The 12,206-nt window shown below is 34.6% G+C and overlaps 1 protein-coding gene across 10 annotated transcripts in view; it reads right to left on the bottom strand.

The window, feature by feature from the left end:
• Positions 1-12,206, bottom strand: part of Sema1a (semaphorin 1a) — a 699,485-nt gene that overhangs the window by 119,315 nt on the left and 567,964 nt on the right. For all 10 annotated transcript variants that reach the window (XM_090377935.1, XM_090377936.1, XM_090377934.1 and 7 more), the window contains one exon: positions 5,283-5,347. In XM_090377935.1, the coding sequence (XP_090234061.1) occupies positions 5,283-5,347 (65 nt within the window). The remainder of the gene's footprint in view (positions 1-5,282; positions 5,348-12,206) is intronic.

Below are 12,206 nucleotides of genomic sequence, written 5' to 3'. Positions count from 1 at the left end.
TCTGTGAATTTTTTTTTAAAGAAAATTATTGAAAAGATAAACAGTACTAGTATTAGGCATATGGTGCAAGGAAGCCATACACTTTAGCTATACTAGTCAAAAAAAAAAAAAAATAATAAATTCACATAAGTAACTTACTCTAGTAATTAATAATTTGCTGGCTGGAGGGAAAACTTCCTACAATCCACTTTAAACCTTCTCACTATAATTTGAATTTATGGTACTTAGTTCTCGAGTCATTTATAACAGTAAAAATTTCCCCCTCATTCATTTTACTTTGATCTCTCAGAGAAATTTACATCTCTCTAAGTTCCCAAATTTCCAAGCTCTATAAGCCCACACACATATTGGAAACAGTTCCTCATATACATGCCCATTTGCTGAACTCACTAGCATCACTGCCTGTATTTGGACTGGTTCAAGAAGTGCACTTTTTTCTTTAGGTGTAGTCTCCATACTTGAACACAGTATTCTAAGGCTAGTCTTGCAATTGCTTTAGACTGGGATTGTGACCTTATATCCAAAAGAAATTGTTCAATAAAGTCATCAATAGGACACCATGAAACTCCCTTGGTGCCTCCTGTGGTCTTCCATCAAAAGGATTCAGATGAATTTTGAACAGTCTTTCTTGATGGAAAACTGTCACATTATCATGGTATTTCTCTACTTGTTCTCAAAATCTGCACTCCTGTTCTGTGTTGGCTTTTTACACTTTCTTCTTTAACCAGTGTTTTCTTCTGTTTGAAAATTTGCTCATATCCAGCCATTTTGCAAAAAAGGGTGAAAAATTTCTCTCATCCAATTAATCCATTGCACTTCTACTCTTTTGATGTAATGGAGAAATCAATTAACTGCAAACTCTTAAACTATCTAGAAACCTGCCATCTGATCAACAATCGCCAGTATGGATTCAGTCAGAGCCAATCCACCAGTGATATACTGGCTTATGTTATCCATCTATCTATATAATATCGGTGTAAATACACCATAGATAACTCATAAATGAAAAAAAAAAAAAAAAAAAAAGAAACTACAATAGTAGTGTAAAAAGGCATTTTATCTGTATCTCATATTGTGCACGTCCTTCACAACGAGTTGTCATATTGCACTACCTCGAATAAGTAATGCTTCACTAAAAGAGAAGGCTATTGCTACTTATTCTCGGTGGACATCACACTTATGAGAATAAGTAACAATAAGCTTCTCTTTTAGTGAAGCATTACTTATTTGAGGTAGTGCAATACATGGCAACTCGTTGTGAAGGAGGTGCACAATATGAGATGAAGATAAAATGACTTTTTACACTACTATCCTATCGTAGTTTTTTCGTTTAAGAGTTATCTATGGTGTATTTACACCGATATTATATAGATTTATTCTCTTAAACATATGCCTTGCAGCATTTAGTTTAACATAAACGTTACCCATCTATGGACAAATTCAATGAAAAAGTCTGGTGAAACTCAAGCAGTTGCTCTTGACATTTCTAAGGTTTGATCATGTTTGGCATCAATGTCTTCTGATTAAGCTTCAATCTTATAGTTTTCCAACTGTTTTTTTTGTAACTGGATATCCAGTTCTCTCTGACCACTCACTGCAGGTGATGGTAGTTGGCTCTGTCTTCTAACTTCTCTACTAATGTTGGTATTCCCCAAGGTTCAGTTCTTTCTCCCACTTTTTCCTCTTTGTATATTAATCAGCTTCTTATATTGATTGGAAATCCTATCCATAGTTTTGCTAATGACAGCACATTGCCTTTCACCTTCCAAGTTTGAGGAAGCTTGCCATGCACAAACAGCTTCAACTTCTCAAATATTATTTCCTTAAATGCTGATCTCCAAGTAATTCTCCAGTGGGACAAAGATAACTCAGTTGATTTCAATCCCTCTAAAACTCTGTGCTTTCTTATATCTTGCAAAAAGGATTCTCAGCTCCTATGCTTATCTTCAATGACAGTGACTTCTAGGCAAGATCATATATCTCTATTGGGGATTACCCTGACTTGTAATTTCTCTTGGCATAAGCACAGTACACATATTGCTTTCTCCACATCTTAAAAACTGGGTTTTCTTTCACTCTTGGTGTTACCTTTTCTTTCAAACAGCTGTTGACTCTGTAAAAATTGCAAATCTTCCCTACCATGGAATATCCCCATATCTGGGGCAATTAGGTTAATGATTCTTCTTTAACAGTCTCTTCCCTCTTTCTCATAGATATTCTATTTCTGCTGTATGTCTTTTCTATAGATACTTCCATGGTCAATGTTCTTCTCAAATGGCTTCTATAATTCTTGCTTGCTCTCTTCCAAAGCAGTCCAAAGATGTGCTGCTACCATTCAACATCCTTTTACTGTCCAACTTAAAACTCACAGAACCAATTTTTCTTCTTCCTCATTTATTCATTCAACTTCCGTTTTCTGGATCAACCTTCATATGTATTTCCTGAAAATTATAATCTACAGAAATTAAAGTCTAATATCAACAAGTATCTTCTTTCGTCTTCTCAACCTTCTTGCCCATGCGTAGTACTAAGTACTGTAGATTTTAATACTTCATGTTTGGGGTTTTCATAATTTAAAAAAAAAAAATTACAGTACTAACACTTTCAAATGAAGATAGTGTGTAAATACAGCTAAGATAATGAATATCCTTTAATGTGCATTGGGACAATAAAACTGTCTTAATGCACAACAAAGGGTATTCATTGTTGTTGTTGTTTGGTTTTTAGGAGCATTAGCAACTAAGGCCATATTGCTCCGGGATATGCGGTGGTCAGTCCCTGACCTTTCCGCATCCTCCGTATTTGGTGGTGACGGGCTCGAACCCCGGTCTAATCAAGAAGCATGTGCTACGCACTGCTGCTCCTTCCCACCTGGCTACGGAGGCGCCTGGGTATTCATTGTTAAAAGCACAACATGGTATTTAAACATAAGTGACAAAAAAAATGGTATCAAATTATTCAAAGATATGAGACTAACTTCAAGTTAATGCACAGAAAATATACAATTTATTATGGATATCTCAATTATTCATCTATAACTATGGGGAACAAGTTTTGTGAAAGTAAACATTTTCTATCTTTACTCAAGTGCTTGCTTTAAAGAAATTAGTTTAACTCCTTTCTTTAATGAATTCATCATACAAATTAAAAACATAGGTTGTTTACAATCTTGAGCCACATTGTCTAATTTAAATATTGAAAAGAAAAGAAAAATCATGGCATACAATTTCCTTCATGACAATGAATAAGCAACCAGTCCGTAAACCAATGTACTTCTCTCTACAAGGAAAAAAGATCTTTTCCTTCTATTACTCATTAAGCAAAATCATATACATATCACTTCAAAACAGATGTTAATGATAATAATACAAACCATCAAGCTTTAATTAGACTTCAAACTTTGAAAATGTCATGAATAACTTGAGAACAAAGTGCTATATAACATATTTAAAAAATTATTTTTTCAATTATATATCATTAATAAATAATAACATTGTCTAAAATTACACTACACTATAACAGATCATCGATCTATCCAAATACTTTATTCATGCAAATCTGTTTGTTGTTTGTTATTTGGTTTTTAGGAGCGTTAGCAACTAAGGCCATATTGCTCCAGGAATATGACCTTTCCGCATCCTCCGTATTTGGTGGTGACGGGCTCGAACCCCGGTCTAATCAAGAAGCGTGTGCTACACACTGCTGCTCCTTTCCACCTGGCTACTGAGGCGCCTATGCAAATCTGAACTAGTCATGAATATTACTACAGTAATTATTTCATAACTAACAAGGTATTAAAAAAATTGAAAATACACGAAACAGTAATTTTTTTTAAACTGTCACTAATATATATAAAACAACATAGAAAATAATGAAATTAAAATTTGCACCTAACTGCAGTGCATGTCTGCAAGACTTAATTTTTACTTTTTTGATAATAATAACACACTACAGTTTTAGATTTTCGTTGTTCAGGCACAAGTTTCGTTCAGTTTTGCCATGTAATATCAAAATCATGCTCATTAATTTTGAGTAAAAGATAACATGATACGTGTGATAAAACAACAATGAAGTATATTCAAAAAATCTCAAACATATGATTAATTACATTTAAATTAAAATGATAATAAACAAGCACAAGTTTCATGCAGTATAATTATCTAAAGTTCCTTCAATAAATTAAGAAATGCATGAAAATTATTACTTTAAGCTATAATAGACCTAATACCAATTAATTAGTGGCATAAATTAGAGAAGTTTATTTTGCATTGATTTAAATGAAGAGAAATGAGATATTTTAATGTGTATGTAACATCCAGTTTGAATAACTGCTAGCACAAAATGCTAAAATAAGTAGGTGCACATGTGTGTAATTAAAAAAAAAACAGTGGCAAGGGTAGTAAGACACTCTGATCACCTGAAAATAGATCTTTTAATTCGCTGTTCTCAGTCCTCTCCAGATCAGGAGTTAGTGAGGGAGTGTGCATAGCCATCCATGGGCCTTTCTTTTATGAACCATGTACTTTTAACTGATAAACTGAAATGCTACAATTTATGAATTCTGATAAACCAAAAATAAACATACACAAGAACAAGTAAAAAGAAGGAAAATTTGATAACACTGAACATAGTTTTATGTTTCTTAATAACATTGTGAAACTGGTAACACTTTATATTCTTTTAAAGTTGGTTATGTTTTGTCTCTAAAAATGTTATGACTATCAACATTCAACTACAAAATCATTATAAAGATGATTAACAATTATCCCTCTAGAATAAATGTACCCATGATGCAGCTATTACTACTAGTCATGCATCATCACCCCCCACCAACTGTGGTAGCGGAAACTAAATATTGCCTAGTCGTCCTGGAAGGTTCCAACCTCTGCTGTACATTATTTTATGTGGAACTATTTAAAAGAAAATATACAAAATTCAGCAGATAATATAACTTCTGAAATCAAACTGAGGTAAATGCTGCTAATTTATTAATTCCTATAATAAGCATCTAAAATTATAATCATAGCTGAATAACATTAATTACAGAAAAATTACATATACAAAAAATATTAAACTATGCTAAATGTCATTATTTAGCACTCTCAATTTAAGTTATGTCCAACATTTTTTCCACGTGCTCCACCAAGTTTATTTTCAAAATCAAGCAAAAACACAAGAGTAGTGAAAAGCAAGAGTATTAAGTCACAATATACGTATTACAAGAATACTGTAGGAAAAGGGGTCAAAATTGGTATTCTATTTATCAATAGTATTTTTCTCACCTTCTCCACACCGAACATCTTCACCATTTTCAACATTTTGAACGTAATCTTCTCTTCTCCATAATCTAGAATACAATTAATAAAAACAGACTTACAAAAAAATCAAAAATTATAGGTAACAAGCTGTGACTTAACATTTATAAACAATTAGAAATGTCCAAAGTCCAATTTTTTTTTTTTTTTTTTTTTAGTTTTTGCAAAACAGTCATTTCATTTTGATGCAAAACATTTTCTTGAGTAATGCTATTGGGTGCAGAATTGCAACTTCAGTTATATTAACGTTAATATTCAATTTATAGTTTTAGAAAACTCCAGTGGCAGCCAGCACACACTATAGCCTTTCTAACTCAACAACAGAAAATCTGCTAGCTGCCTAAGTACACAATTTTTGTTTATGTATTAATAAACTTAAATGCTTTAAGTTTTGAATTCTTCCCTGGATGAGATCAGCATACAATTACTTTGATGATAAAACTACACTAAGGCTACAACTGGGATAGCTGGAGTCCTTGGTTAATGTAGATGAAAACAAATTTCATTTCGAGATTGAGCCCATATGTTGCCAAAAAATATGCAAGTTTTCAGCTGTTGCATTGGCAAATTAGCTGCAATAAAACAGGTAGAATTGCACAAAAATTTTCTGGCCTCTGCCATCCAGACTACAAATAGAATAATTTAATAAGAAAAATGAAAACTACTAAAAAGCCAATTATCAGCTTTTACAAGATTCTTAGATGGTTGGGCTTTGATGATAGCCATGCTTTACGCTTCGGCCAATCAGATGGAGTTGCTGTTAAATTCAAAGTGGGTTGCAATGAGTGAGATTTCTCTGTTAACACCCAACTTTGTTTTCCAAAGTGTAACTCACTTTTCCTCCCTTTTTTTTTTTGAAAAATTATATGAATAACCATAACTTTACTGATGTTTTTTTAGATTTTTTTGGTGCAGAAATGTCCTTAGCAGTATTGCACCTTTTACATTTGCAGTATATGCTACTAGTTCAAATTTTTTAAACTTAATGTATTTTATTTAGCAAAAGAATTCAGTTTTAAGTAAGTAAACAGTTTATCAGAACGTGTATTGTCTCTGAAAACATCTATTAGAAATGCTATAACCAGGGTACTTGAAGGATAGTTTTATCTTTGTTTGATAATGCAGCAGTCCAATATTAGATGTTGTACAGTGAGATGAACTTCACATCGCAAACATGTTGGTGGCTCTGCTTTTCAAAGTAAATATGCATGTGTTCAATGTGTATGTCCAATATGTAGAGTTGTAAGAATGTCTTCATAACTGCCTTTTACAGAAGCTTGATTTCTAGGGTTGTGGTGCTTGTTTTATTTGGAAAAATTTATTATTTACAAATTAATTTTTTATTTTACATTCCATTTTACATTTCAGGAAATAAGCCCATTTTTTTAGAATTGAATAAGAGAATTATAATCATGACACAGAATCTGATGTTGTGATGCTGATCTCTGTTAGATTTTCTGCTGCTCAAAAAAATCTGCTCACTCACTCACTGTTTGAAATCTCTGCATGTCTGGGCATTCAACACAGCTTCACTATTAGTTTCTTTTTCCTAAGATATGCTAACCAGGTATGGAGTTGACTTATCTGTAAATGGTTAATAATATCTCAAAATCTGGATTGCCCAGATTGCACTAAAAGTCTGAAAAGATAATGCTTTCATGAAGGAGTGCTATACAATATATTCTAATACTGTTTGAATTTCAGTCAGCTCTATAGCACACACCAGATTCAATTGGAAACTCTTGGGAAATAACAGAGTCTAAATGAATTACTGCTATACCTACAAGCAAGTTAGAATTTCGATCCACATAAAGTAAAAGTAAAGTGCAGCCATTATCAACCCACTGCAGGGTGGAAGCCTCCTCAACAATTCATGCTGAGGGAAATGGACCATAATCTGCCACGCTGGTCCAGTGCGGGTTGGCAGATCGACCGTATTCAGCAGTCAGGGGCTTGAACCCCGGTCTACTCAAAGAGCGTGTGCTACTGCACTCCCGCTCCTGCCCACTCGGCTACGGAGGCCGTTCGATCCACATAAGCAGCATTTAACTGCTGGGGGTTCTGATTTGGGGTTCTTATATTTATTATTCAATTTATTACATATGCTTCACCCCTGAACAGCCTTCAGCTAGAAGGGTGTTCTTCCCTGCCCACTACATCATTGTTGTCATCTAGCTCACATTCACTGTCTGCAAAGAGGTCTTTTATACATTTAGTCCACGTGTCCAGTTTTTCTGATCCTTGAATGATAATCTCAACTTTGTCATTTCAGATTGAAGTTGGTTGTTTACTTCATTTAATTCCTGATATCTCTTTAATCTTTTGTGAAGACAAATCATGTTTTTCTTGCAGAGCTATTTCTCTGCATTTTTCTGTGATCCAGCTCTCTTTAGCTCTAATTTTGTTCTTAATCAGTGTATTCACCTCCTTGTACCATACTGCATTGCAGTTTTTAAATGCTCTGCATTTCAGAGTCAATTTCATCTGTCATCCAGTCATTTTTCAAAACCTAGAACTTCTGAACTCATTTCAGTCAGAACAGATTTAAAACTCTTCCAAAGATCTTCCACTCCCCTCTCCTCCTGCCTATGGATGTGCTACATTTTTTTGTTAAGGATGTCTTCATTAACTGATATGTTTCTGGATTTTTTTTTTTTTTTTTTTTTTTTTTAACTTCTCTAAGTCAACTTTCTTCATTGGTTGACTTCTCCTAGTAGCCTTCAATCTCAGCTTGATCTCTTTTATGACTGGTTTGTGGTCAATCAATGTCTGCACTGGGGTATGTCTTTGTGCTTTTAATACTGCTCCAGAAACACTGATTCCAAAATCTGGGCTAGGCAACTGGTAAGAGCAATTGGGTGGTAGTTATCAGGATTTTAATGGTTATCTTTTCCTGGGTTTGGAAAAGATGATTATTATTTATTATATAGTGTCTCCAGCTTGTGGGTTAGATTTATTCCAAAAATATTGCATTATAAAAAGTTAGCAGAGCAGGCAGCAAACTCTTCACTTAGCTACTGGATCATTTGATAATAGACCATGCGGACCTGCCACACTTGTTTTTCTTTATGTAGTGCTCTGTATAGCTTGGTTATGGTGAGAGGCTAGTTGTATGATATTTTCTGAGTAGTGTGGAAATTTATTTTTCTTTTCAGCTTTGTTTATGAAGCAAGAAATCCATTATATAGAAGCTTTTCAAAAGGTACATCCCAGAATATATTCTATCTGTTCTGGTTCTATGATATTTTGTACATTATTTTATGATTGGAGTTGAAGTTCCCAGGGTTCTTCCAGCAATTTACCCGATTTTCCTCCATATGATGCAAATGTCAGTATATTGGGGAAGCAAAACTGTATTCAAGACTCTTTTTGACTTTTCCATCTGATACTGCAAGACTGTGGCCTTGACTGTTTATATCTGATGGGGTTTTCAGTTGGGAAAACTTGCAAAACCCATTCATGTCTTGTTTTGCTATACAAAAGTCATTCCACTAGGACTCTTACTGCATATGATTTTTAACTTCTGTCTCTGGAACAGACTTTTTTACTGGTAACTGTGTGATACAGCTGCTATGCATCTATGCTAGCTAAAAGTAGAATAGAGGTAAAATAAGAAATACTGATATAAGAACGAATTTGGGAATAGCAAGTCTGAGGGAGAAGATATCACATTTGTGATGGTTTGGACGCATGAAGAGAATGAACTTGGACAGAATACCAAGAAGAATGTTTGAGATGAAAGTGGACAAGAGGCCGAGAGGAAGACCTAGGAAAAGACAGAGATCAGATGAATCTTAAATTTTTGTTTATAGTAAAGTGAAATTTCACTGATATTTGTAAAGGCTCTGCATTTTAAATGGATGTAGAGGAAGAAGACATCCTGTCTAATATAACTGGTGATTTGCAAAGTTATGAGAATTGTCAGTACCGATAATAATATGAATATAGCAACAATATTGATAATAGTATCAATTTTTGCAATCAGGTCATGATAGCTTAGACAGAAATATGAAGGTTAGCTGATACATACATGACCTAATCTCTTGAAATGCTTCAAATGAAGTTTAAGAAATTGTTTCAAACATGGTTCAACAGCCTCAGAAACAAGATATTCTACAAAGCCTTTATTAGAGGTTATCAGAAGCAAAAACATTCAGGATTCCAAGATATGCAAACGTCTATGAAAGATGAGCATTTTGGATAGCCATCAACAAGCATTTAACGATTAAATGGTTTGAGCATTATTTAACTGGTCTCTCATGAATCGTGTAATATTTAGAAGTAACCAAATGCACAAGGCATAATAAATCAAGAGTAAGAGTTTAATATCTATATAATATCGGTGTGGATACACCATTGATAACTCTTTAGAAACTACGATGGTAGTGTGGGAGGCATTATTCGCTCTGTATTTCATATTGTGCTCTTCCTTCACAATGAGTTGCCATAGTATTGCACTACCTCAAATAAGTAATGCTTTACTAATAGAGAAGACTATTGGTTACTTATTCTCGGTGAGTACCACCAACCAGACGGCACTGTTTCAAAGCTATTGGCCTATCATCGGTGAAGTGGTACTTATTTGAAGTAGTGCAATGCCATGGAAACTCATTGTGAAGGAAGAGCACAATATGAGATACAGAGCAAATGATGCCTCCCACACTACCATCATAGTTTAAGAGTTATCTATGGTGTATCTACACTGATATTATATAGATATTAAACTCTTACTCTTAACGTATTATCCGTAGTGCATTCAGTTATTTTTAAATATTATCATATAAACCTTTTGGCATCTCTCATATTGTGTGATTATCATCACAACTGGGTTGTCATGTCTGCAATACTAGGGAATCTGTGCAGTCTGGGTGGTGGTACTCACTGAGAATAAATAACAATAGTCTTCTCTATTAGTGAAGCACACAATATGAGATACAGAGCAAATGATGCCTCCCACACTATGGTGTATCTACACCGATATTATATAGAATCCTGTAATAAACAATCTTTCTTCTATAAGCTCTTCGTGAATGGTGGTGTGGGGGAAGAACTTGCCTTGGGGCCTGGCTAAAATAGCCCAAACATTCTAAGTAAGATGCCATTTCCACATTGTATTCATTTAGTAAATTGGGTAATTATGGCATGTCTGTTCTGCTGGACAGAATCTTCCAGCTTCAATAAGCCCACGGACTTTGTGTTCTTTCATGGTTAGTCCACTCTTGACACACCTCAGACATAGCTGTATGAGAACACTGTATAAAGGCAGCTGCATTAGATACTTCTCCCATCTGCTTCAGCAATCTTCGCCATTTAACTTCAATTAGGGCATGTTTATGGCCTATTCTTCACGAACCACCAATCTACCAAACAACATAACCAGGCTCTTCTACTATTCCCACCCACCGTGTAGACAATGTGCTACATTTGGTGGGGGAGGGGGGGGGAAAGAGTAGCAGTAGCTGATTCCATGCATGTAACTATGGTTGGGGAAGTTCCTGATGCAGTGCTATCTCAGTATATGTCTTTTCAATTTCAAGAAGATAATTGTTATTGCATTCTATCCATTATGAAATGACTTGTATTTAAGATCTGACACTTTGCAGCATTTAAAATACAGTTCTAATGCTGTGTTTTATCTATGACTTGGTCAACCAGGAGGTGCATAAATAGACACTGGTTTTAACTACTATACTCACACCTGCAAATTTGGATATCATGCTGCTTTCCTACAGTGTCATTTGAAAAAAAATGACATTGGCAATCCTAGCAGTGATCTGGGGACTCAATTCTATCATCAAGCTCATTTTCTAGAGTAACCATTAATTATAACCTTTTACCTGTTATATTGACATGACAATGTGGATAGCTCAGCAATTCTTCACCACTGTTGAAATATGTTCAATTTTTATCTCCCCCTCCATAGTAGTTTCTGCTGAATTTCCAAGTTATTGGAAAATCTTAACCCGAGTTTCAATTTCACTTTTGAAAACAATAGGTGGCAGAGGGCACACTTGGGAGATCAGGAAGGAAAACAACCATTTGTTTCTTGGTTAGAAACTCTCATAATATAACTGACATAGTTATGACGAACCAAACAAATATCATTTTGCCATTTTCTCAAGTTGCTTTTAGCAGAAGTTTTCCACAGATGGAGTAATGTTATACACCTCTCTAGCAATTCTAATTAAAAGAGAAATAAGTTTATTATGCACAACTTCCCCAAGTAGTTGGAAAAAATATATCAACATGCTCTTCATGTTTTCTTGAATTTATCTAACTTTTTTTCTGGATGTGGCAAATGTGATCTCTGGTGGGACAAATTATTTTACAGATGTGCCTAAATCTAAGTTTTACCACACGCAAAAACTTCGGATAAGAAATTTGGGTCATTTTGCTTGTTATACATTGGCAGTGAGCTGGATGATTTTGTAATAACTGAGAGGGAAGTGGAGGAGAGATTGTTCAGGATAAACATAAAAAAGGCACCTGGGGTGGATGGGATCTACCCAGTTATATTAAAGGAGGCAGCAAAGGAAGTAAGCAAACCCCTAGCCATAATTATGAGAGCTTCTTTGGACTCAGGGGAGGTACTCATATACTGGAGATGTGCAAATGTAACCCCAATTCACAAAGGAGGATCAAAGGCTGACACAGGTAATTATAGACCTGTTAGTTTAACTTCTGTTCCAGGTAAATTAATGGAGGCATTGGTTAAAGAAGCACTGCAGGATCATCTAGACAAGAATTCAGTTATAGCTCAGACGCAGCATGGTTTTGTTAAGGGCAGGTCTTGCCTGACCAATTTGATTGGATACTATGATGTAGTCACAAAAGAACTGGATGCAGGGAATAACTTTGATATTATATATTTGGATCTTAGAAAGGCTTTTG

The sequence above is a fragment of the Mastigoproctus giganteus genome, chromosome 7 (genome assembly GCF_048544385.1).
Source record: "Mastigoproctus giganteus isolate SK-2022 chromosome 7, ASM4854438v1, whole genome shotgun sequence".
NCBI classification, from domain to species: Eukaryota; Metazoa; Arthropoda; class Arachnida; order Uropygi; family Thelyphonidae; genus Mastigoproctus; species Mastigoproctus giganteus.
The sequence above is the reverse complement of the archived record's forward strand: the minus strand, read 5'-3'. Positions and strand labels throughout refer to the sequence as shown.